Source organism: Trachemys scripta, chromosome 10 (genome assembly GCF_013100865.1).
Source record: "Trachemys scripta elegans isolate TJP31775 chromosome 10, CAS_Tse_1.0, whole genome shotgun sequence".
NCBI classification, from domain to species: Eukaryota; Metazoa; Chordata; order Testudines; family Emydidae; genus Trachemys; species Trachemys scripta.
The window spans coordinates 79560877-79588013 of NC_048307.1; the positions used below are offsets into that span (position 1 = coordinate 79560877).

A 27137-nucleotide genomic window follows, 5' to 3' on the forward strand; every position below is an offset into this window, starting at 1 on the left:
CCCTGGCCCCACCCCTTTCCCACCCCCAGCCTCCAGACCCTGCGCCCCCGGCTGGGCGCTTCCCCTCCCGGGCTCCAGCTGCACTGGGGGAAGCGCCGGCCGGGGGCGCAGGGTCTGGGGGCTGCCCGGCAAACTGTGAAGCCGGTAGTGCTCGGGCAGCCCTTTAGCGTGGCTGGGAGTGGGAGGGAGGAGGGGGCGGAGTTAGGGCGGGGCTGGGGGTGGGAAAGGGGTGGGGCCAGGGCCCTGTGGAGAGTCCTCTTTTTTGCTTTGTTAAATATGGTAACCCTACTTAAGACGCGATATATCGACCCCCGAACGCGCTGTCGATTCCGGAACTCCACCGGAGCGAGCGGCAGTAGCGGAGTTGACAGGGGAGCCGCGGCCATCAATCCCGTGCCGTGAGGACCCCAGATAAATGGATCTAAGATACTTAGACTTCAGCTACGCTATTCACGTAGCAGAAGTTGCGTATCTTAGATCGACTCCCCCCCAGTGTAGACCAGCCCATAGGAGCTGTAGTTTTACTCAGTTACAGGCAGCATAGTAGCCGCAAGGGTGTTAATATTCCAAATGTTCTGCCAGACACTGAAAAATGCACCTGCAAAATTAGTGGTGGCATTAGTCCATGTCTGCAAGCTGGCACTGATTCATGCCATTCGCCAGGTTGCACACCCACAGCTCAGGTTTCTGCAGTTGCTAATACATGCCCATCCCCACACCCACGATTTTATAACAGATTTAAAAAAGCTGAAGCCACCTTCCATATATTTGAACACCGCTAGTGCAAGGCGTGCCAAAAACCACCAGGCCCAGCCCTTTCCTAAAAGAGGGTCCCACAGACTACAGATACCTGACTAACGGAGCAGGCGTGAGAGAAACTACGGTCCGTCAGTCGCTTCACCACTCCGGGATTCTCGTAGCTAACGACATACAGGTGATGCTCTAAAGGGGAATCCTTTGTGCCTTCAAAATACACCAGTTTCTTTGCTTCATCCACGCAGATCTGCCAAAAAACCCAAACACCACCTCAGTTTATACCAGCCAAATCACTGAGCTATCTGCACAATGATGCCCAGGACTCTCTGCCCCCACCTCCCCAGGGGGTTACAGTTAATTTAGAGCCCAGCAATGGACAGATCTAGTTCAAATTAGTCCTTCCAATACACACAACTTTGCATATGTCAACACTCAATTTCATTTGCTATCTGGTTTCCCGGGTCTGTCAGGTCCCTCTGACCTTCCTTGTTTTCTCTGGTCTTGATTATCCTAAATAATTCTGTGTCACCTGTAAATTTCCCCAATTCACTGTTCACTCCCTTTCCCAGATTATTAATAAATATATTTTACAAACAGCAGCCCCAGCATGAAACCATGGGGGCACCCGTCTTTAAACCTTTTGCCATGGTACAAAATGACCATTTTTTCCTACTCTTGGACTATGAAACAGTTTCTGATCCATGACAGTTCACCTCTCACCCCATGACTACTTGGCTTCCTTAATCATCTCTTGGAAGGGTCTCTATCAAAGGCCTTTTTAAGGTCCAAACAACGGATTCTCTAAGATCCACTATTTTATTGACACTCAAAGAATTCTAGTAATTCAGAAGAGAATTGTTTTCTTTTACAGAAGCCAAGCTGGTTAGACCACCAATCATGCTAATCCAGGTGCACTGTAACTATTTTTAGTAATTATTTCAACCAATTACCCTGGTGCTCAAGTAACGCTGATCGACCTATACTACCCATGATCGCCCCATATCTCTTTTTCAAAAACCGGCACAACATTTGCAACCCCCCAATCCTAGAGTACAGCTACTGATTTTAATGAGTGGTTGTATATTTTTTCCTTAGGGGCCCAGCCACTAATAGCAGCAAGAACGGTCTCCAAACAGAAATCGTTGCGTTACCAAGATTGCCGTCCCTTACATAAACTGCAAGTATTTCAGCTCTACTCAACTCATTCCAGTGTTCTCACTCTCATGGTTTATTTTTTTAGATAACAGAGAAACATGCTGAGAGCTGAGTAACCCCGGACATCGCTCACTCGAGTTCTTTAAGAGTTAAAAAAAGAAGCGATTATAAAGTACTGGGTATTTTATCCCCGCAGGAGGAATTCAACACAAAACCTCAAAAGTGGACCTGGAGACACGAAGATTGGGACGGCATAAAAAGGAGAAAAAAGAGGCGAAAGCTGAAAAGAGCCGTGCTGCCCAGGTGTGTGTTAATCCCTTTGAAGAAAAACGTCCTCCGAAACAGGACAGCAGCTGGATGCTGGGGCTTCAGCCCTTCCATCCTACTGCTCATGAGATGCTTGGAAATTTTCCTTCCATCTACTTGCAGTGCTACTTCTCTCCCCCTTCCACCTCCCTGCAGGTCCATACTTCATTATGAACCTCTTTACTAGAGGGTGGCAAATTCCTGAGAAACAAAGAGCACAAAGCAAAGGAAATCATCCGCTTAAGATGCCTCTCTGTGCTGCTCATCTCCACTATTGAAACCAGAGACTCAGGGCTGGAGTGGCGAGTTAAATAATGAGCTCAGAGGACAAGCAGCACCTTTGCGAACATTAAAAGCAAAGCAGCACTGGCTACTTCTTTTAAAAGAGAACTGGATACATTCATGGAGGTTAAGTCCATTAGTAGCTATTGGCCAGGATGGGTAAGGAATGGTGTCCCTAGCCTCTGTCTGTCAGAGGGTGGTGATGGACGGCAGGAGAGAGATCACTTGATCATTACCTGTTAGGTTCACTCCCTCTGGGGCACCTGGCATTGGCCACTGTCGGTAGACAGGATACTGGGCTAGATGGACCTTTGGTGTGACCCAGTACAGCCGTTCTTGTGTTCTGCTCACCAGCTGAACCAATCAATCATCCCCACTTTTGTACTTAAAGCTGGGGCTTGACTGGAGACCCAGTTCCTCTATTAATGCACCAGGGTACTATTCTCCCCAGGCAGACTGTCCACACAAGGCCTACCCTCCCTCCACCCACAGCCTTCCATTGGGTTTAGTGGCCCAAGAGTGGTGCCTAGTCCTGAAAGGCAGACAGATGTGGAGGACACCCTTTGCGCTGGCTCTTTGCACAGGGGTGAGTTTAACCCAGAATGAATACAGCTTGGGAAGGTTTCTCGCTATTGCCCCAAACCTGACCTCAAGAGACACCCCATGCGTGAGAGAAGGGTAACTCAGTTTCCAGATTCCCTACAATCTCTTGCATCTCTGCTGCATCTTAGATGTTTGCAGTTATGTGGATTTCCATGTTAATTTTCTGATGTGAGAGGTCTGATTATGAGGGTGAAGTTAATGAGTTTGTGAATAGCACTTTTTATTCAGCAAACAGCAAGGTCACAGCACGGGCTTGGACAGCTGAAAGACCTCAAGCCATTCCAGGCAGCTTTTCCTTTTCTCAGCAATCCTGCCCTTCACAGAAACTACAATATGGGTACTTCTCTTCTCTCACAAAGGGTGGGATGCATGGCCAAGACACCAGGAGCAGAGCTACATGAGGAGTGTCCAGCCTGCACCTTCTCCCCACCCTCCAGAACCAAGTGTGTAACCTTCAGCACGAGAGAGGTCATTCCCCTAAGAAGAGAATCCCCAGATTGTTCCCAGAGCTGTTTCCCATTTAGTGAGATGCTCTGGCAGGCACAACGCCAAGATCAAATTCACAGGTTTTAAGGCCAGAAGGGATCATCATGATCATATAGCCCTGCGTAACACCAGACAAACTGAGGCGTCCTCCATACAAGCTCTACCATTCTATCTAGATCCTCACCACTACGTGCCCTTGCTGTTCCTTAGACCTGACTGACTCCCTCTCGAGTCAGAAGAGGGTAGCTGTATAGTCTGGCAAGATAAAGGTCCGCGAGGGACTTTAGGACCCAACTAATTTTGTTTGTTATCTAACCCAGAGTTTAACCCAGGCTATCACATAGGCCTAACGATGTATCTTACAGATACAGATCTTCATTCAAGAAAAGTAAAATAAAGGGACATACATTGGAACCATGTCTACCAAGCACTTCCCATTCTCCAGTGGTAATTGCTAATTCCTCTTTGATGGGACACTTGAAGTCACCTATAAACAAGACACGTACAATTAGAGATTTTATACTTTTCATCACAATGAAGCCTTACAAATAGAACTTCACCATTCAGGCTTTGCTTGCTTTAACCTAGTCAAAAACTGGGGTTGGGGAAAAAAAAAATAATCACACCCCTGCCACTCTCCAGCGCAGCATTACACAGCTGGCTGGAGTGTTCCAGGAAGAGATCACTGACATACGGAAAAAATATCAAAGAACTCTCAATTCAACAGTTTCTCCCTATCTCCTTCTGCAACCTTCGATGTTTCCTTTTCCCACCACACTTGCACAAAAAGGCAGGTTTTGCACTGAAACATGCGAAACCTGATCTATGGAATTGGTAAGGGTAAGGTGTTAAAAATGAGGGATTTTGCTGGAAAAAAATAGCACCATTTTTGATCAGGTCGGCTCACTTTTCATTCAAAAAGAAGTTCTATTTCGAGTGAAGCTGCAAAGTTGAAGGATTTTGCAAAAATCAAATGGAAGAATAAAACTCTGAAATGTCAAGGTTTTCTAATTTCCCCAAGAACATTACACACAGCTTTCTGTTAAACGGAAATCTTGCCTTCCTCAGAAACATCAGCTATTTACCATTATCAGAGGTAGGAAGTCAGGCTAGAGAGACCAATAGACACAATAGTACTAGGTTTAGTAAAAGAACAGTACTAGGTTTTTAACCACTATAGGAATAATGAGTTTTATTTCAAAGGGGATTTTGCCTTCTGAAAAAATCAACTGCCTGACACTGGGACGCTATAACTAGCAAAATTAGATGCATCTTTCTTTAGCATGCAGGGCTGAGCACGCTGTCCTCACATAGCAAATAGATCAATAGTATCCTAACTGCCTCCAGGCACAGATTGCAATATCGGAGTTTAATTGAAAGAATACACGGTGTAGCAAGATGTGCAAGGGTTCTGTACATAACTGTATGGTACACCTGACTGGGGCCAAAGTTTGACCTAACCTTGCCAGTAACTTTATTTTATTTAAACTGCGTGGTCCTGTGTTTCCATTTGCAGTAGCTGTCAGTGTGCTGCTTCTGTTAATTTCTCTGCCATAAGAACAGAAGAATGGCCACACTGGGTCAGACCAATGGCCCACCTAGCCCAGGATCCTGTCTACTGACAGTAGCTAATGCCAGGTGCCTCAGAGGGAATGAGCAGAACCGGCAATTATTGAGTGATCCATCTCCTGTTGTCCAGCCCCAGCTTCTGGCAGTCAGGGGCTGAGGGACACACAGAGTATCTTGGCTAATAGCCATGTGGGGACCTATCCTCCATGAACTTATCGAATTCTTTTTCCAACCCAGTTATACGTTAGGCCTTCACGACATCCCCTGGCAAGGAGCACCACAGGTTGGCTGTGCGTTGCGTGAAGAAATACTTCCTTTTATTTCTTTTACACCTGCTGCCTGTTAATTTCATTGGGTGACCACTGGTTCTAGTGTTATCTAATGGGATAAATAGCATTTCCCTAATCACTTTCGCCACACCACTCATGATCTTATAGATCTCTATCATATCCTTTCTTAGTCGTCTCTTTTCCAAGCTGAACAGTCTCAGTCTTGATAATCTCTCCTCAAATGGAAACTGTTCCATACCCCTAATCATTTCTGTTGCCCTTCTCTGAACTTTTTCCAATTCTAATATAGCTTTTTTGAGATGAGGGTGACTAGAACTGCACACCAGTGTTCCAGGTGTGGGCGTACCATGGATTTATATAGGGGCATGATGGTATTTTCTATCTTATTATCGATCCCTTTCCTAATGGTTCCCAACGTTCTGTTAGCATCTGTCCAAGCAGCAGCTATAAGATACAGCACTATGAATAGTCTTTGTTAGGGCCAGCACACTGGGTATAGTGGTGTGGTCTTTATTCCCTTCCCCACCCTAAAAAGAAGGCCAATTTTTGGCCCCAATCAGATATTCAGTACTTCTAGGCATAAAACCCAAGGCACATCTTTCTACAGTGCAGTAAGCGTGTGTTCTTTACTTTAAATCTCTATATTGCAATCTATGCCTAGAGGCAGAGAGGAGACTGTTATTTTTACACATTACATCCACAGTCCATGCACAGTCCTGTACACCAAAGAGTTTTACTACTTGGAGACCCCAGATTTCACCACAGTTTATTTCTCATTGGACATGGCCCACATAACTACTAGACTGGTTAATCTGCAAGACCAGGACAGCATGTCAATAAGCCCATCGTTTATCTTGACCAAAAAAAAAAAAACCCCAACAGAGCACATTTCTCAGTTCGGGCTGGGATGTGGGCGCTTAATTCCCATTTGTGCCTCTGAAAAATCTCCCCCTTTGTTAATTAAGAAGAACCATGATTAAAATGAAGCCCGTTACGTACAGAATATAGAATTATCTGTGCCATCCATCCTTCCTCCCGCTACAAGCATACTGGCAACGTTGAGCCAGTGAGTAGACCCAGTGATGTCATGAGACTAGTGCTATACAAAAGCTAGGGATTATGATGATTATGATGTACATGCTTCAAAACTTTGCTGGATGGGGGCCATTCTACACTACGGAGGGAGGAAGAGATCTGTCCTACCCTCTGGAAGAGGCTGCAGTTACTTCACCAATATTCAATGGCAAGTGCCCAATTAAAGAGAGAGAGTGGTATTGCTTACTTGGAGCAGGGAGACCGCCACAGGATCGCTTGTATCTGCTCTCCTTCAAAACCGAGGTGATTTTGTACAGGTGCCGGAACCCCGTTTGACATTCAGAGGCGAAAATAAACTCTATCTCATCTTGGCGGGTTTGAGGGAAAACATGGAAGATATCATGGATCTGCAGAAACAAAGTAGTTTGTTCATGGCTATCGATAGGACTTAGACCACAATGGAGTCCCTGTGCAACTATTACTTCTCACTGATCCAGCACAGACAGGTGCAGGAGATGCATGTTATACCATAGTGTAGGGGTTCACCCAACTTCATTCTATGGACCACTCCAGGGGAGAAAGATCCTCTCTGGGGCCTATCCCCACACATTCATTCAAGAGGTCTCATTCTGGAGAGCAGATGGAAGGGCTCCAAAAACCACCTACAACCCATAATTTGAGAACCACTCCTGCAATCGATTACCTTGCAGATTGCTGTGTACATCAGCCACATGGGCTGTGCAAGCCCAGCCAGTGTCTTCACTCACTGTCTTGCTTTCCACTGTCCTTGTCACCATCCCACTCCTTTAGTGCCAGCCCACAGAAAAAACTCTACCAAGTTCTTTCTCCCCTGCAGTCCCTTGCTCAGATCAGGAGGCAGTTGGAGGGTTCTGCAGAGGAAGGTGGGCAGCCGCTGACAGAATGCTAGCTGCAGAGAAGTTCCATATTCAATGGCCTCTTATTTCGAAGTCTGCAAGGCAGACCCTGGAAGGGAAAGGTTATTTCAGAGAAGAATGGTGATCTGGTGTTAGTCACCTTTTGCTTGCCCTCTGGGGGACAGTAATTTTAGGTATGCGGAAAGGAGCATTCACATGGTTTGAGCTGAACTGTAGGAACCACCGTGGGAAAACAATTAGCATGCTGGGGGGGGGGGGGGGAAAGAGACGATATGCCCACTGGTGCAGCTCACAGCCCCTGAGCAAGCGAGCGACACATCTTGATACATCGCAAGTCTCATTTTATGACCACAAAGAGAATACAGCTATACACAAAGTGTTCATTAAAATGCCCTGTTAGAGAGCATGATCACTGCTGAATGATCTAATTGTAATCAGTGTGTGACGTTTCCAAGTCCTACTGCGAGTAGACCGTTCCAAGAAGATGGCATTTCAGGGAGATCAGTCTTACATCTGCGTCATACTGCGGCAATGCTGTAAGCAGCTCCCTTTTTATGGTGTTGCACTAATGCTCCGGAATCTCTCAGACATTTCACACTGCGAGGTTCTACAGACTGTAGTACAAGTGTAAGCATATTATATAGGACAGCCCCAATTAGCAAACCTTACAGAGGTAAGAGGGTGAGGCACAGTGAGTAATTTTAATAAATGAGAGAATTTTCAATGTGATGAATAGATACTGAGGGACATAACTCTGTTTTAGGTAAAAGGACGGTTTTAGATAGTTGTGATTAGGATAATCACGTGGGCTCTTTGGTTTTGTGCTTAATTCTAGAAAATATTCTGTGCTCCAATGGCATCAGTCTGTCGGACTCTGCCGTCAGTGAACGATCTAAGGAGATCTGAAGGAGCCGGAGTCTAATCTAATGCAAAGCTGAGAGATAGTGTAGTCTAAGACTGGGTGCTGGATGGGTTCTAGTCTAAACTCTGCCTTTGTCCTGCCACATGACTTTGGACATCATTTGCCCTCTCTGCTTTCCTAACCTTTTCCTGGTTGGTCTACATTGCAAGCTCTTCAAGGCAGGGACTGTCTTCCTCTGTGCCTGTAAAGCACCTACCACAATGGAGACCTTTATCCTGATTGCACCCTCTAGGCACTACAGTAATGCAAATAATATCAATGCCATTAAGAGTGACACAAATAATGCCCATAAGTACATACTGTTGAAGAGTCTAAAAATAAAATTCTTACGTTTATCCAGATGTCTGTTGTTTCTTCATAAATAATAAGTGGCGTAACAGAGTCAGGCACAGCGTCTATTAGTTTCTGTCTTTCCATAGCATCATCTTCTACTGCGATAAATAATGCAGGGGAGATCAACACTATCTGTAGCCGTGTTTGGGAGCGATCCAGCAAGATGGACCAGGCACTATTGCAGAAACAAATAATAATTATGAGTGCATTTTTTCTAAGTATTAGACAGCTGAGAGAATTGTCTTTGACTTTCAGTAACACCAAGCATTTTGGTGGCATCAAGAATGGTCAATTTCAGATCCAGTTAGAAGACACTTTTAACTTTGGCCAGGTAAAACCAATTTTCCCTCTAGCATTTCAAAGAATCCCGTCAGCTCTGAAGTAGGGGTAGAAGAACTAGTTTTGCCTGATTTCGACCCCACTCAAACCCTGTGGTTTCAAAAGCTCAACTAGCTTGAATGTTACCAGCTTTGGATTATGCTTAGGGCAGAACGTGGAAATAGGAGCAAAGAAAAAGAAAAATCGAAAGGGAAGGAAGAAGCAGAAGTTCGTAAACTGAAATTTAAAAGCCACTTGTGAAGATATTTCTAGTCTTCTTGGATGCTTAAAAAAATTATTCTGAAGCTTAAATGGCTCAACAGTGTCCTCTCCAGCAGATCCAATCAGCCTGTTGATAGTTACCCATGTAGCCTTGTTAACATTTCTGTAGGAAGCCAACCAACACAGGAAGCAGGCTCCTGTATTTCTTCCATGTTAAAAAAAAATGTTAAAAGGAGAATGTCAGCTTTTGATCCAAGAGGTAGGATAAGTACAATTCTTGTGAGTTAGAAACACTGCACCACCTTGTCTTTAGGGTTAAAAGTTTCATGCAAATGTAGTTAGCACTTACAGTGGGGTTTCTGGCCAATGAGTTTGGTCAGCAACGATGGCCCAGTGGTTAAGGTGCTAACCTAGGACTTGGGAGCCCTGGATTCGATTCTCTCCACGTCCACAGACTGCCTGTGTGACCTTGGGCAAGTCATCAGTTTCTCTAGCATTCAATTCCCCATCTGTAAATGGGGATATTATCACTGCCCTGCCTCCCAGGGGGATTGGGAGCTGGGTTCCCTCTAAGCCACACAGCCGCCCAAGAGTCAATCAAGTGCCGCTCATTTGATTAGCAGAGGAGCGCACATCCAGCAGTGTGTGTTCAGGTGTCCCTCCCTCCGCTGCTCTGCAGCCACACTACTCCTGCCTTGAAGCCCCTGGCCAGCTGCTCCCAGGACCCTCCTGCTTGCCGTACAGAGAAGAGGGGGCTGCTGATGTCAGGGTGTCCCCCTCCCGCCACCCAGGTACCCCATCTCCGCAGAGCAGGGTGGGGGGACAGGGCTCAGGAGCAGGACAGCGCTTCCAGCAGCGGCTGTGATCTGAACAAGCCTTCTGGTGAGTGTTGCTGTGCTTAAAGAGACAGCGCACGGTCTCTCATTGACTTCCCCAGCAGCCAGCACACACAGTCTGTGTCTCTCTCTCTCACACACACACACACACACACACACACACACACACACACAGTCCTCCCAACACATGTGTGTGTTATTGTTGTTACTTTTTGGTACTTCCTGCAAGGCACATATATTCTCAGTCATTGTATTCTTTCAAAGTGCTGTTATTTTAGTTTTTTGACTGGTCTGTGCGTTTCATAATTTTATTTCTCTCTTATGCTTCAATTTAATTCTTTGAGTAGTGAGTTCTAAAATGCCTAACCTGTCCTGGCTGGAGCAATTACCCCTATGGTAACTTATTAAAAATACATATATCTAGGATTTTTGTTTCTACTGGCGGCGCACATCCGCACATGATCTCGATATTGGAGCACGTAACAAAATTCATTCCGCACACGGATGGAAAAAAATCCGAGGGAACCTTGCTTGGGAGGATAAATACATTGAAAAGACTGTGCGATGCTCAGCTACTATGGTGATGGAGTCAGATAAGTACCCGAGACTGTTTTGACTCTATTTGATTTTGAAGACGTGCCCCCATCCCCTTCACTCAAACCAGGGTGGAGCGATGCATAAACAAGAGCAGGCTTAGGCCAGAGGGAAAGACAGAGCCCAGAACAGTCCATTTCTAACCCAACCCCTGTAAGCAGAGACAGGTTTAACATACGCACTATTTTCCTTCTGGAGTCCATCCAGCTCTCGCAATATACTCGACTCCTTCAAACAGGATCTCGAATGGCTGCACTAGTTCTTTATCCAAGACAGCTGCAATCTGTTGAAGAGGACAGCAATTCAGGGATACTGAAATAACCTCACCAAGTTACAGTGTGTGAATGTGTGTGTGTACGTACATATACACACATACCAGGTATCTGACACTAGAATGGGCCTATCCTGTTTGAAACACTGATCCACAGATAAACAATTTGACAATTGCGCATCAAAGAAGTCTGTTTGCTTTGACACGAGATACTAATTAAATAAAAAGTCATAAATGCCAAATTAATGTAGGAAATAAATGAACCTTAAAACTTACTCTTCCTTCAGCATCAACTGTTATTTCAGACATCTTGAAAGTGACCTTTGGATTTGCTGTGCCTGTAAAACAGACAGGCATTAGCAATCACACACAAACTGTGCAACAGACAGTGTGTTTGCCTCCAGGAGGACACACCCATGTTTCGAATAATTCCGAAATTCTGCTCATACAGAACTGAAAAAAGCGAAGAACAGAACGCTCTTCGGCTGACTAGCCTCAATGTGCTGTCTGCGGAGGGCATGGAATTCGGGTCAAGGAAGAAGTAACAGACACATCTGAGATTTCGGGAGAGGAGGAGGCAGCAGCACTCCAGAACAGGTGTTGACCTGTTTAGACTTGCAGCATGATCTTCACATGCAGCTGTAAGTTAGCTCTCAGCACGCCTCTGTGTCAGTTCTGCCTACCCACTTCCAAATAGCACAGTGCTCCAATGATATTTGTTTCCCCACCCTCCTGCTGCAAAACGCCATCTATAAAAACCCCAGCCTGGCTGCTGGATACTCTTACTATTCCAGGGGCAGTGACACAAGCACTGGCTGTAATATTGGGTCAGGATCACACAGTCTGTGGCCCAGGCTCTAAGCAGAAAGTGTCTGGTCCTGGAGACTGCCCAGGGAGCACCTAATGCTCCTAACCTTCATGCCACATCACTAGTGCACTGCCAGCTGCTAAATACAAAACCTCAGTGAAACACGTATGATCACTCTGCAGAGTTCGCACTGAGATATTGCAAAGAGAAACAATGCCACGCAGTCAGATAAACACATGACAGCAGCTTCAAAAGAGGGAAGACATAGCAGTGTGTTGCCAACTCACAGGAGACCTAGGTTCAGCAGTGAACTTAGGACCTACATCACATTGTGGCTGGAAAGCTGGTATGGCTGCAAGTGAGTAGTCTGAGCTCCGTGGACAGGGCTGGCTCCAGGCACCAGTTCAGCAAGCAGGTGCTTGGGGCGGCCAAAGGGAAGGGGCGGCACATCCGGCTCCAGGTCCCTCGGTCCCTCTTGGAGGGAAGGACCTGCCGCCGAATTGCCGCCGAAGAAGAAAGCGGTGTGGCTGAGCTGCCGCCGATCGCGGCTTTTTTTTTTTTTTTCTTCCCCGCCGCTTGGGGCGGCAAAAACCCTGGAGCCGGCCCTGTCCGTGGAGGCTGCTTCTGGAGACATATTCAGTCCACAAGCACAGCAGTCAATTAAAGGAGCCACACGAGCAGCATCATTCATTCAACCTTGTCTTTGGAGGCTAGGGTGGGCCTTACCATAAAACAAGAGGAACACGAGAGAGTCCCAGGCGATGAGACGGGGGAAAGAGGAGAGGAGACAGCAATGGTCTCACCTGTTTTGGGATATCTAAAGGAATCCGTCCTCCTGGTCTCCAGCATGGGCGATGTGACGTGAATAATTTCCACCTCTGACTCATCATTTTCTTCATAAAGAATCCTAAGAATTTTGCCTCCGGTGACAGCTAGAAAGGAACAAATACATTTCACATCCAGCACAGCTGTAATAATACATGTATCGCACACAGCAATACTGTTCCTTTGGGTATTAGTGGGGAAGCTGTATCACATACCGCATGCTCCAGCTATCCAGTTAACTGTATTTGACCTTTCACTATGCCAAACAATCTTAAATCTCTTACAAATGCTGTTATCACGTGGGTTAGTAAAAATCTCTTCTTTCCAGGCTACGTGTCCAGACACGAGCTGACCTCTCATGAAAAACAGAGAGAGATTAGCCCCTCTGCTATATATGGTACGTACTTCCCGCCCTTTGTTCTTTTCTCCAATATTACTACAGGGACACTTGTCTAAAAGCAAATCCTCATTCCTTAAGAGCTTATCTCCCCCTCTGAAATCATGGTTTTGTCTGGGGCATCATGCATTAAACAGAAAACTGTTGCAAAGTTACAAACAGAGGGTCATACCGGAAACCGGACTGAGAAGCAGGCAGTGGCGCTGGGGTCATTTCCACCCAATTTCTAGAGAATGTCTGTGACACTGGCAGACCACGTGCCAGCTCATGCCAAGGCCCCAGGCCTGACTGAGCACTGACAAACGTATAGCCAGAAACCAGTCTTGCCTATCTGTGTGTTCGCATTATCAAAATAAATATTAGATATTAAGTTGACAAGAATGTGTTTAGTGTTCTATAAAATGCTTGTAGGATGCCGCATGTATTGTTCTCACTCACCCCACGTTAGAATATAACAGCAAACATTTGCACTGTATATACCCCTGCAACGAGTAACTTATCAAACAGAAAGAAGCCTCAAGTAATGTAAATGAAGGACTATAGCGGAAAGGTGCTAATTCCAGTGCATTTCATAGCAAGCGGTCACTGTGTGTGATGATGGGAGATCAATAACTGTAAACGCATTCCTCACTCTCCCATCATGAAAGAAAGAGCCCATGTGGGTAGCCAAACGGTCAGCTTGTTTTCTGTGAGAAGAAACTATAAATATGGACCCAAGAAAAAATTCTTCATCTCTGGACGGTTGGGATTCTACAAGGGCAGAATAGCTGAACAAGACGATGGAGATCCCAGAGTTATTCCGGGCAGCCCTGAGAGACTTTTGGGAAACTGGCAGATTATTCCATCTGTTACCATTTGGAATTACAGACTGTGACTCATCTGTGTATATATATATTTTACCTCCTTTAACCTCTCAATAACATTTCTTTTTCCTAGCTAATAAACCTTTAGTTAGTTTACTATAGAATTAGCTACAAATGTTGTCTTTGATGTGATATCTAGGATGCAAATCAACCTGGGTGAGTGACTGGTCTCTTGGGACTGGGTGTAACCTAAATATTTTCTGATTTTTGGTGTAAGAGACCATTTATTATATAGTTCAGCTTACCTGCATGGCAAGCTAGACTGGAGTGTCTAAGGGGACTGTCTGGGACTCCATTGTAAGACTATTATAGTACTTTGAGAGCTCACATTTAGTACTGAGTTGGTGAAATCTAATTATAGAACATACCACCAGTTTGGGGTGTCTGCCCTGTTTTTGAAAGTCTGCCCTGAGGTAGGCACTCCTGGCCGTGAGCCACTCCAAAGTGACAACGTTTCATACGTGTCAGACAGACTACATTTAGCATACTTACTTGGCTCAGCATTCGGACACCACCAGTAGCCAGTATATCTATCAAATTCCTCCTGAAGCACAAAAGTAGCTACCCCAGCAGATCTGGGATCCTCTTCTAGGTTGGCCAATTCTGAACAGGCAACATGAGAAAGAGTTAGCTAAGATCTGAGCTTTTCTGCTGCCACAGCACCTAAAAACACTCCCAAGTTGGGTTTTCCCAACCGTTGGCCAATCACCCCCAGGATAAATTGACTGGAAGAGGAAAACAAGCCTTCCTGCTTTCTCAACTTCCAACCAGTTTCTCAACTTTGAATGAACTAGTACTAACGAAGAAAATATTCTCTTTGCACCTGCTAGCTTAACTAAAACCAAAAGTAATTATGGCAAAAGCTTTTCTGCACAACAGAAACTGAAAGCACTTACATTGGGAAAAATGTAAAAACAGTATCAGCATTCGTTCCATTGTAAAGGCTGTAAATAATATAGATACTAATGCAGTGCATGACATTGTGACTTACTTATAAAGCTTGAGTTGACTCAAAAGTGAAAGATGTTTTCCCCCTGCTTCCATACATCATTGAAAAAGCAGCACCCTTAAACTATTTAAAATTTGAGGAGGGCTCATTAATGCAGCATTATTTATTTATATGGATTTTAGGAAGTTAAGACCTTAACACAGGTGGTCAGTTTCACATTTAATGGGCTTATGTTTAAAAAGAAGAATGTATTTAACTCTTAAACATAATGTATTTTTAATTGATTTTTAACCACCCTGGAAATGGATATTTCCCCTGTTCCTTCATCCAAGTCATACACTGGTATATCTGTAAAATACAGTGGAGGGTGGAAGCAAAGGAAGAGAAATAAATTATTATCTGAACATGACGCAGAAGCCAGTGTGCAAGTCAGAAGCACTTTAGATCGCTTCCAAGAGCTTTGCAGCATGTCCGGTCACTGGTGGGAATTCTCCTCCAGTTCTGCCCTGCTCACAGCGCCTCCATTCTGAAGGAAGCAGTCACAGGAAAAAGGGAAAACTTTGGGTTCAACGAGAAAAGCTTCCCTGATGCATTCAGCGAACGAGCCACCTTGCCAGACTTCATGGACATGGAAGTGAATTGCTCCCCAATGCCAGCAGAAGAAACACACGAGAGAGAACGTGACATACAGATGGCCAAATTCAGCCCTGGAATAACAGGGCCAACTCACATGAATTTCAATAGATGCCATTAATGCCAGTGCCAAATTTAGTCTAGGGCAGTGTTTCCCAAACTTGGGACGCCGTTTGTGCAGGGAAAGCTCCTGGCAGGCCGTGCTGGTTTGTTTACCTGCCACGTCCACAGGTTCGGCTGATCGCAGCTCCCACTGGCTGCTGTTCGTTGCTCCAGGCCAATGGGAGCTGCTGGAAGCGGCAGCCAGTACGTCCCTCGGCCCGCGCTGCTTCCCGCAGCTCCCATTAGCCTGGAGCAGTGAACAGCAGCCAGTGGGAGCCGCGATCAGCCGGACCTGCGGATGGGGCAGGTAAACAAACCGGCCCAGCCCGCCAGGGGCTTTCCCTACACAAGCAGCGTCCCAAGTTTGGGAAACACTGGCCTAGAGAATATCCCGCCCCCCCCCACACACACACACGGCAGAAGAGATTAAAGATCTGGATTGTAAATTGAACATGCATTACCGTTATGGACAAAGGTTAGCCTCCTTTCTTCTCTGGTTAGTATATTAGATATCCAGATGTCATTGCTATGGATAAATGCAATCCAGTTTGGATCAGCTGGGCACAGTTTTGGATCCATCCGTATGTTTGGACAACTGGTCTCCACTAAATTGGGTCTTAAGGGCTGTTGCTGTTTAAAAGAAGAAAAGATGAATTAGACAGCAATGTAAAACACACCGACAGCAGGAGCTGAACTGTTATTCTGTTCATTTCCAAAAAGATGGATGGTTTCCATTAAGTACAGATACAAGTGTTACTGGCAGGTACAGTAGCCAACTTCTACTTGCATTCAAATGCTAGGGCTTAGTGTGAGAGGAATCCAACCTTTTTTGACCAAGAAAAACATGAAATACCCACACGCTGTCAGTAGGGAAGCTTCTGCTGCCACGGTGCCTATTGAGTGGTTCCCCAGATGCCACGCTAACACCCCTAAGACAGACATCTTTCATCAGCGCTAGCAGAAAGTCAGCTTGTTTACAAAGGCTCAGTGCACTTTAAAAAATTGCACCCTGATGGATGAAGTGGCTGAAGCACGCAATAGCCTCATTCGCTAAACCCACTGCGAATGCAGCAGCATCCATCAGATGATACGATTAGACGACATCAGGCATGTGTTATATTAAACCGAAATTACTCTGGCTTGGAAGTCGGAGTCCAGCTTCAGCACTTAGGCGGCAGTGACCCCAGCTGCTCTTCACAAAGTTCTCTTCTCAATTCTGCAGCCCAATCTAATGAGTAGCAACCTTGTAACCAGTAATTTCACGGAAAGACTCTTACACTAAATCATAAATCCGGAGATTGCTACTATGCACATTCCTTTCTCCTCTTCTCCCTTCTGCTCAACGTTACTAGCAGTCGACTTCCCGTGATTTCCCCCCTCGATCTCTAGAACGCATTTCAGTGACCCTCAGCGTTATTAGTGCATCCATTGCTGGCTGCTTGATCTACAAATCTCATTGCCTTGACTCTTCCGCAAACAAATTCCTGACACAGTACATTAACATGAGGATTAGCAATGTGCATGAACTCACAGTAAACCCATGAGGGCCGCCGTCTTTTACGTGGTAAATTCCACTGCCAGCCTGAAACAGAAAGGTGCCGCTTTCTCTGTGATAATCGTAAGAGGCAATTCCGACTGTCCCAATGCGCTTTCTCTCTCGCAGTAATTCTTCTTCGCGGGAGTACATCCCGTAGTCTAGGGAAGCCTGAATAGGAAGAGAGGAGAAATCATCTGGCTTGCTCTACTTTTTACTTGGTATCCTCATGTACAGAAAGCATCTCCTCTGGCACCAAAGAGCCAAAGATGACTGGCTGCTTGAGTAGCATCTCTGGCAAACAACGAAACGCGTTAATCCAATGAGAATCCCAGTGGCTGCAAGCAGCCTGCTCATTCTTGAGTCTCTGTCCTCGTACCAGTAACTCTGGGCCAGGTTCGGATCTCACATCATTGTAAAGCCGGTTGTAATTCTGCTACCAGTTTAAATGGAGTTATTCCCAATTTACACCAGGGAGAACAAGAGCAGAGTAAGGCCCTGTCTGAGCAGAAGTCCTGCTGATACAAGGTAGAGGTAAGAGTCTGATCAATAGTGCCCCTTTGGGTGGAAAGGAGGGTAGGAGCAGATAGTGCCCCTTTGGCTTTTATGCCTAGTTGTCGGGGAAGTCTCTCTGCAACAATCTTTGGGGATCTTATTTGAACCAGGGTAACAAATGTTCGTCATGTCCCTCGTAGATGCAGCCATTTCCTTTGTAGGATCTGTGCTACCTTTTCCCGGTGTCGGTGCATGGGCAGACATAGGCCAATTTTGTCCCGGGAGTTATACATACACCCTTTGAGCCAATGAACAGGAAAAGAGAGCAGTATGTTCCTTCCTGCTGGTTTCAGATCTGATTTCTCAAAGGAAGGATGGAAGCCAAAAATAACCTTGGGTTGGCCTACACACAAGTTGCACTGGTTTGACTTAGGGCTTGCCTACATGAGAAAGTTGCACTTATATAACTTGAATTGTTCAAAACACAGTTAAACTGGTGCAGAAAGGCTGTCTGGACACTCTCAGTTCAGTACAAGAATAGCTCCTTTTTGTTTTTTTTTTTAAACCTGTTTCTAATCAATTTGAGCCGGGGTGGCCAAGCTGAGCCCTGAAGGAGCCAGAATTTACCAATGTACATTGCCAAAGAGCCGCAGTAATACGTCAGCAGCTCCAGTCCCAGTGTTGGGGCCTATACAAGGAGCCGCATATTAACTTCTGAAGAGCCACGTGTGGCTCTGGAGCCACTGGTTGGGCACCCCTGATTTAAGCAAAACCAAAATAAGTTGCTCTTACGCCAAAAGAAGAGCGTCCATAGAGCGTCCATAGAGCCTGTTAACGACATCACTTTAAATTCACACTAAGTGACACCAGTGCAACTTTCTGGTGGAGATTTAGTTAAATTGGCGCAATCTTGTCTGGATACTCTTTAAATTCATTGACATTTGGCTTATATTGGTTTAGCTTGCAGCTGTAAGGGCAAGTAAAACCAGTGTAACCAGTTTGTGTGTCCACGTTGAAGCTTGCAACAATTTAACTAAATCAGTTTAAAACTCACCCCCCTTTGGTTAAAATTAGGCAACTGTGTGCACGGACCAGGCGCTAGAATGAGCAAGCGTTTGGAAATGCCGAGGGAGCTCTAGGTTTACAAGCGAGATTCTGCCTAAGGAGAAAGACGCAACCTGGGCAGGAATGGCGCTCGGAAAGCTGCACAGTTTGTCCATTTTCGCTTCCAGACCCAAAAGCCTAGTGAGAGTAGGTTTCTGTTTGCAGCAAATCATTAGTGGGGGCTTTACTGCTATTCAGACAAGGTCCACACACCAGGCATGTCCGGCTGGCAGCTCCATGGTTACAAGGCAAACAGAACTTGCTGTAAAATAATTAAAAATGTCTACGGTGACTAGAGAGGAAAAGTAATAACTAACTCGTGCCAAGATCCTCAGTGATTAGTTGGGAGGGATGAGAGCACCAGGAGAATTTTTAGTGGGACCTACAGCCTCATGAGGGGACAGACCAGTAACATCCAGGGTGCTCACAAAAAGTCCTGCCACCCTTCCACACCAGCAGTCTGTTGCAGGTTTGCTGAGGGGAAGGACAAGACACAGGGAGACCACATAAGGGGCACATTCCACCTGTGCACTACTGAATATAGCTCGGAACTCCAACATGAGGACCAGAAGCAGCTGGGGGATCAAGTATATGGATCAATAACCCCCTCCCCTGCATGGTATTCACGGTAGTCTACTGTAGTCTTGCAGCTGACACGGCAGCCATACAGTAGACAGGTAGAGGAGGATTTGGGGGAAGGCAAAAGCTGTGACACCTTTAAACCGACTGTATAGTCAGAAGTCACCTGGACTCCCTAGAAGTGAGGCTTCTACAATAAGTCCCTTGCTCTCCCTTCAGAAAAATTACTGCAGCAGATCTGTTGGAAGCTACATGCAGCAACTGCAACCCCTGCAGAGGGAGCAGAAACCATCTAGAATAGGATTATTTTTTTATGATTTACAAAAGGCTACAAAATTCCTAAAGTTAACAAGACAAGACCTTTTTAAAATTTAACAGGCAAGAGCTTAGCTAAGCATGAGGGAAAGTAAAAACATTTAAGACCTTAAGACATTCACTGCACAGCCTGTCGGTGGCTCACAACTGCAATAACTCCAGCTTGCCTGAGCAGCATGAATGCCTGCCATGAGGGAAAGAAGGTGTCATCATGTTCACGTACCTGAAAGAGACCAAAAAGGGTTTCCAGGAAAGCATTAGGACTTCAGCTTTGTTTATGGTTTTGGGAATTTCCGAATAGAACAGCGTGTTCTCCCTGTTCTCGCCAGACATGGCTATAAAGGAAAGAAGGATTCATTCCCCGTTATTAAAGTATGACAAATGCTCTCCCAGGAGTTGATAAAGATAAGCCAAAAGACACAACAGCAGCATAAGCAATTGCCTTCCTAAGGGGGAACCACTGAAACACTGCAGCCTCCACAGCATGGGATGGTGGGGGGCGGGGCTGCAAGCAGAAGAGGAGGAGGGGACTGTAGGTGAAGTTTTGGAACAAGGCACCATGCCAGGCACAAAGGCATGCTGCCACTAGGACACGGACATTCTCCGGACCGGTTACTGATGGACATTTCAAAATCAAGCTCCAGCAGCAGGGCTTCGTAATTATTAAAAGCTCTTTGCTGGATTACAGTCATGCCCCTGGCCTCAAATGGTATGTGAACACTGCACCTGGGACAGCAAGCGCACGCATACCCAGGCCAGCTTTGCTCAAGCTTGCTCATTAAAAACTGGAGTCTAGCGGCGGCCGCACAGGTGGTGGCCTGGGCTACCTGCCTGAGTACCTACCTAGGGTCTGAAGCAGGACTGAACTCAGGTGGCTAGCCTGTGGCTACACTGCTATGTTTAGCAAGTTAGCTCGGCTATGCCTATGTGTGGTGCAATCCCAGCTCCTGATTGCAATGTAGACATACCTCAAATGAGAGGGTTTCCAGCTACCTTTTGATGGGGTTTCTCCCTCACCCCCAAAAGTACACTTGTTAAACAAAACAAATCAGCACATTTTTAATCTGCAGCATGGGATTGGACTAGATGACCTCCTAAGGTCTCTTCCAACTCTAATATTCTATGGTTCTATGTTTTATAACCTTTGGGGCCAACTCCTGCTCCTACTAAAGTTAATGGGAGTTTTGCCATTGACTTGATTAGCAGAAGGATTGGACCTATTTACGAATCACTTTCAACATAACAGTCACTCTTCTGCCTGAACATTTTTTACCTCCTTTTATTAAAAGGAGCCCATGAGATTTCTCCAACACGAAAGAACAATTTCTCTCTATTTTTCATTGTTTACTTTGTAACTAGTCAGTTTCGCCTTCCTCTGTTTCAGACATTCCCCTTATTTGCGTGGGTTTTTCACACAGCAACAACAGAGGAAGGTATATACCTTTTAAATATATAAAAGAATGTGATAGTAAAACTACAAGGAGCAGCAGGGTAGGTGCAGTTCCTGACATTACAGTTGGGATATGTAAGGGTTAAGGAAAGACCTGGAAAAACGCTATCATGGTAATAGGGAGTAGGCACCGGCAGGCACTATTTTTTTGCTTGATAGATAAAGTTGCCATCCCTCTCACTTCCCTTCTGCTTGTTAAGGACTGATAAGCATTGCACCTGCATAAGGAATGTGGGTGTCTAAAGAATACCCTTTGAGTAAAGAAGTGTTATCTCCCCCTCTCTTCCTTTCCCAGCTACATAGATGAGCTCAGGGTCATGGCCCCTTCCTCCCTTCCCTGTGAACTGCTGATTAAGGGAACTTGTGGCTACAATTACTGCAAAGAAATGCATCTTCAAGGTAAAAACGTCTGTATAATATGCTTAATGCTGTAAACAGGGGCAGATATAATTATATTCAGTATATAGCTATTAATATTCATTATATGGGCCTTCATATTATTAAATAAGGGTTTCGGGGGCATTGTAGTAAATGTGCGTATTTACAGATTAGCTTAGATAAAAGAGTGGGATGTGATGAACTCAGTGCTTACTCGACAATTGGGTCGAGGGGAACAAGTACCACAATAAAGAAGCCCGTTTACTAAATCTGCCTCTGGGTCCTCCTGCTCAATCTCTAACAATTCCTTTAAAAGTATTGCTATAAATGGATGACGTTGCAAGTTGACCGTGTCCATTGAACTGCCTCTCAGGGGTGCTGTGAAGGCCAGTTAAAATGTTACTGACCCCCATTTTATGAGTGGGGAAACTGAGGGGGACAGATCATCCGTTTCAGGTCTTGGATCAGCATGTGGGCAGACTGTGCCCCCATGTGGCACTCCATGGATTTCCATGAGGTTCCACACATGCATTCTGAATTGCTAATCAGACTCTATAGGTACATTTACACAGGAATAAGAAACACACAGCAGAGCCGCGGCTGGCTCAAATCCGCTGATGTGGGCTCACGGGGCTAAAAATTGCTGTTTGGACTTTTGGCATTGGGTTGGAGCCCAAGTGTTTACACAGCAGTTTTTCAGCCCTGGAGCCCGAGCTCCAGGAGCTTGAATCGGCTGATCCAGGCCAGCCACAGGTTTTTATCCCCGTGTAGACTTTCCCAAGAAGCAAGCACTGAAGTTAGAATTCAGCTCTGGCTCCCTGTTCTCTGTACAGGGCTTCACCTCTCCCCCCAGACTGGATTTTTCATGTTTACTACTGTGGCTTTTGGACAGAAACATTCAGATACCACAAAGCCCCGCCCCCTATGCTAAGCCCTGCCCCCATCACCTGCAGTACCTTTCACACTACAAAAATCACATGGAAGTACTGAAATGGGCACAGCATTGACTTAGAACCCCAGATTTACCCAGGTTAAGCGAACCACATTAGTAAAAATGAGTGAGAAGAAGAGGCCAAGAATAACCATTTGAACACATCCTTTCACTAGAGAAGCCAAAGATAACCCCAGGAAAAACAAAGCATTTCATTTGTGTAAATATATATGCCCCCATTTCTGCATATCCTCCCAGCTATCTGCAGTGCCCCTGGAAAATATGCTCCATCTGTAACAGTTGCATTGAGGTGCCTGAAAATTACGCTTACAATTTCTCTTTTTAGGAGGCCAACATGCAGATATGCTCTTTTCCCCCTCCACCAGGGTGCAAGCAAATAGGTAAAACAGATCAAGTTCTACCAGTGTTTGGGGGGGGGGGGAACGACTTATTTTCAATAGAATCAAGTCCATAACAATGAGAGACATCAGCCCAGAAAGACCTCCATGGGCAGATACTCCATCTCCCCAGCTAGTGCAGGGTTGTTCCCTAAAGAACACTTTCTAAGTCTTTGTCCAGTTCTAAGAGTCCCAAGTGATGACGTTTCCATCACCCTCCCCGCTTTCCTTTGGGAGATTTCTCCCCCTCCCTCCCATAAATGTTAAGGCCTGAAAGGACCAGGACGATCGGTTAGTCTGACCAGCAATTCTAGCATCAAGCCCATAACGAGCCCTTCTGGTTTTGCAGTCCAATACATTTTATTCACAGGAAGAACACTAAAACCACCACTGAGGTTGTCTGGGTTTGAATCAAGACATGGGTTGCACTAGCAACTTACCCAGATAGTAGATCCTATCTGAATGGGGTCCTTCGGGGTCATTTTTCTTCACAAACATGAAATCATGCGGAGCCTTGGCCACCATGTAGCCATGGTATTTCCTAGTGTCTGTGAGCAGTTTTTTAAGCTGACTCCAGGAATATCTCTCTACATAGAAGGGTTCCGGTTTTGGCTGCTCCTCGACCTCAGCATGCTCCTCGCTCTCAGCCGTTCCAAAGATTTCAAGACCCAGCTGTTCAGTTTCCATGGCTGCTGCCATGTTGCATGTTTCTGGAAGAACGGGACACAGGGGACACTTCAGACAGCTGCCTTTCAGTGTGCTAGCAAATATAGTCCAAAAAAGAAATAGCCCAATACAAGCAAACTGCTATTTCAATACAAGTTTTAAAACAAAGATTTTTATTTTGGAAAATTCCTTGTTGTCATTCAGGCCCAAACCTTTAAGCATGAGATGTGGGAACGGGATTAAGAACTTTGCAGATCAATGTATATTTTATAAAAAGTTTCCTACTTTTGTTAAATAGCTGCTTATTCTCATTTTACGGAGGAGGCACAACGACGATTCCTTGGTGGTTCTTTGTTCAATCTGGCATGATAACTTTTCTCTGTCATTATCCTGCATATGTTACCAACCGTTATAGTATAAGCCTATATTACAACCAACGATGAATAAGGTGGTGCAGCAGTCAGTAAGGGAAGGTTCCAGATACTCTATATGGAGCCATCCAACGGTGCACAGTTGACCAATGCAACCACATGACCTTATTAACATTCTCCTTCTCTTTGCAGTCACTTGATAAGTCTTCTTTCAAGTTAGATTGTAAGCTCTTCAGGGCAGAAATCCAGTCTACTTTTGTGTAGCTCAACCTGATGCTAAAACTGGGGCCTTTGTGTACTGCAATGCTGCTACTGCTAAATAACAATGATGCAAATATTACCATAACTGTCGACACTCGGGTTCAACATTCCCTAGACACAAGACAGTGCCATGCCATTGTGTCATTAAGTTCCAGTTGAGCAATGTGAACATCCTGCAGGAAGCCTAACTCTTGTTTAGTGTTTTCCTAGAGACCCATTTCAGAAATTAACAAACTGAGCTAATGTTCAGTTTGCCAGGATGGAGAGCCATCAGCATGGAAACTGAATTGCTTGTTCGCTCCTAGAGGAGGTCCCTTCAGTGCAGAGGAAGGTGGGGGGGGGGGGGGGGAACCATAGGGAAGATGGCATTGCTATAAAGTGTTACATACCTGATCTAGGGACAGAGAAGGCTCCAGCATCCAGGAGTGTCAGTCCAGCACTTTACACAGGCACTAAAACAAAAAAAATAAAATACTCTCTTTTATAAAACGAGTGCCATGTTGCTACAAGTCCCAGTTATACCACATAGCCACACAAGTCCAAGCTCCCAGGCAACTATAATACAGACACACACACACATTAGTGTGCCTGATATACACAGCAACAACGTACAATGGGTGAGCTGAATAACAACTGGAGACCAGCCAAAGTAGCTGGGTGTGACCTGGACCCCAGCCCATTATAATATAAACTGCTAAAATTCAAGGGCCTGGGGAGGACATGTTTGGAAAAAGTTCCAGTTTGCCCCCATCACTGCAGAATAATCATATTATCTAGAGCTTATCATCCGTAGATTTCAAAGTGCTTTACAAAGGAGGTTAGCATCATTATCCCCATTTTACTGATGGGGAAGCTGAGGCATAGGGAGAGGAAATGACTTACTGGGACTAAAACCCAAGTGTCCTGAGTCTCAGTTTCCACTAGGCCTCTCCAAATAAATCTCTGCCCTGTTTTTCCTTTGTCCAGGCCATTTACAAAGCACAAAACAGATAGCAGAAATGAAATGCCTCATCCATCACAATTGGAGCACATTTGGATGAGTGTCCAAAATCTTTCCTGGGTGAAAGCAATGTTTTGCTCATAACCTAACAGAACTTAAGAGGTCAGGCCTCACACTTGCATCAGAAGCCTCTTGTATATTTTGTAGAGTCCAACAAAATTATTTCTGGTTATTTCCACCCCCCTACCTGGGTAGGTTTCCAAAATTCTGGAGTGTTTTCAACATACCCATAAAAAGCTGCAGCAGCTTTTAACAGGCAGATAAGCATGAAAAATGTCTACCCACATAAAGAGTTGAAGTCAATGGGATTTTACATAGGTGCAGGGGTCTGCCCACGCATAGCTGAATTTGAATTACAAATGTCATCAGCCCCTTTCACTCAGCTGACACTCGCGACCGCCCCCCCAATCCTCTACACCCCTCTCCCAAATATATTTAGGACATCAAAATAACCCTTGCTTAAACCCACTTAATGGCATAACTGCATCCTACACAGAGGATGGAGAGGTAGTGAGGGATTAGATGCCCACATTGGTGTCTCCTCGTTCACCACCACAGAACAGTATCTTATGAATAACATCCTTTGGAGTGGCTTAGCTATGCAAGTGTCAGGCAGGTCAGGTTTTAGAGCTTGCTGAACACCCATACATCTGCCCACACAGCCCATTAGGAAGACGTATTTTCTTGTTACAGCTACAACTTCTACATTATTCAAATGCATCAGAAGTCAAGAAAGGATGTTGCAATAGGAGAGGAAGCTGGAGTATGACCAGCCGAAAACAAACAGCTTTCAGTCTGTAAGAGTCAGGGACCTGCAGCGTGGCTGGCCCTGAAAGCTGCCTGGCAAAGGGATCACTTCCTCTTTTGGAAAGGGAGGCAGCGTGGCTTAGAAGACAGAGCACTGGGCTGGGACGCAGAAGATATGGGCTCTATTCCTGACTTTGATGCTGACCTGTTAGGCAAGTCACTTTCCGCTCCTTGTGCCTCAGTTTTCCCACCTGTAAAATCTAATCATACTGACCTCCTTTGTACAGCACTTTGAGACACATGAATGAGAAGGGCTGTATAAGAACTTGTTATTAATATTCCTTTGCTGATTCTTAATTAATACCCTCCCCGCCCCCAATCTCTCCTTATATTAAGGGGAACGTAGAGAAAGGCTATAACTGCTTTGGGGGTTGTGAAGAATGAGATACCTAAATGGAAGGCCTGAGATTTTTTCTCTCTCCAACCATACTTTAAATATCCCCAGTGTTAACTAGAGTGTGAGTGGGGTGAGGAAAGAAACCATTCAGGCCTGACAGGTCTCTCTGGAGGGTATTGACCCAGATAGGAGGCGGCTCTGTCCAAGCCCCGTTGCATTTTACGCTCATGCTTTGAGCTCGGTCTTCCCAACAGCCTTCCCCACCTGGCAGTGCTGTCTGCACAGCAGCTCCCTGTTCAAACATACCCTGTCAGAACGCCCCTATTGGCATGACCCATCTGGGGTAAGGGTCCTGCATGTGAGTGGTATGTCGGGGGAGGGCAGAAGTGGGTGCATGCATGTGGGAAGGGAAACATCCCCCCTATGTGGGGCACAGGTGCGTGGGGGCAGGGAGACCATTCCTGCAGATAAGTCCCTTGGCGCTATAGAGGGTATGAGAGTCCAGCAGATAAGGCCCTTACGGGAAGAGCCCTTTAGACGGAAAGGGGGGAGGAGAAGTTATTACAAAAGACTTTACGTAGGCAGAGGGGGAGGGAGAGCATGGGCGCTAGTGTGGGACCAGCAGCGGGGAGCAGGTGGGCACACGGGGGAGGGGAGGTGTATGGAGCCCTGCAGGGTCGGGGGGACAAAGTGTGGGGGTTGTGGGATCTGGCAGGTGGGAAGGCACAGCAGGGATGCATGTGCATGGGTAGCAGGGGGAGTCCAGAGGTGAGGAAGCCCAGCCATGGGTGTGTAGCCCCACTGGGGAAGGAACACAGGAGCTCGGTGTATGTGTACATTTGCAAGGTTGTGTATGTGGGGAGCACAAGGATTGTGTGTAGCCCTGAGGGGGGATGGGATTGGGGGGCTGTGGGAGTGGGAGCATTCTTAAGGTAAAGAGAAGCATGTGTTGTGGAAGAGGGGAAAGGGGGAGCGCTGGCTGTGTATGTAGCCCTCCAGACGGGGCTGGGGAGCGCTGGCTGTGTGTGTGTGTAGCCTTGCAGAGATGGCCGTGGGGGGG

The 27137-nt window shown here is 45.8% G+C and overlaps 1 protein-coding gene across 2 annotated transcripts in view; it reads right to left on the reverse strand.

Moving 5' to 3' along the window:
• The window catches only part of DPP8 (dipeptidyl peptidase 8), a 39210-nt gene that overhangs the window by 11358 nt on the left and 715 nt on the right, over positions 1 to 27137 (reverse strand). Inside the window, exons 2-14 of one of the 2 annotated variants that reach the window (XM_034782887.1) lie at positions 24323 to 24385; positions 23076 to 23345; positions 19698 to 19813; positions 16983 to 17156; positions 15913 to 16081; positions 14260 to 14370; positions 12486 to 12614; positions 11151 to 11212; positions 10786 to 10886; positions 8631 to 8808; positions 6730 to 6889; positions 3996 to 4075; positions 851 to 1003 (exon numbers count right to left, since the gene is read on the reverse strand). In XM_034782887.1, coding sequence (XP_034638778.1) covers positions 851 to 1003; positions 3996 to 4075; positions 6730 to 6889; positions 8631 to 8808; positions 10786 to 10886; positions 11151 to 11212; positions 12486 to 12614; positions 14260 to 14370; positions 15913 to 16081; positions 16983 to 17156; positions 19698 to 19813; positions 23076 to 23334 — 1692 coding nt within the window. In that variant the 5' untranslated portion in view covers positions 23335 to 23345; positions 24323 to 24385. Of the gene's footprint in view, positions 1 to 850; positions 1004 to 3995; positions 4076 to 6729; positions 6890 to 8630; positions 8809 to 10785; positions 10887 to 11150; positions 11213 to 12485; positions 12615 to 14259; positions 14371 to 15912; positions 16082 to 16982; positions 17157 to 19697; positions 19817 to 23075; positions 23346 to 24322; positions 24386 to 27137 lie in introns of those variants that run through there. The other variant, XM_034782886.1, reaches the window with a different exon arrangement.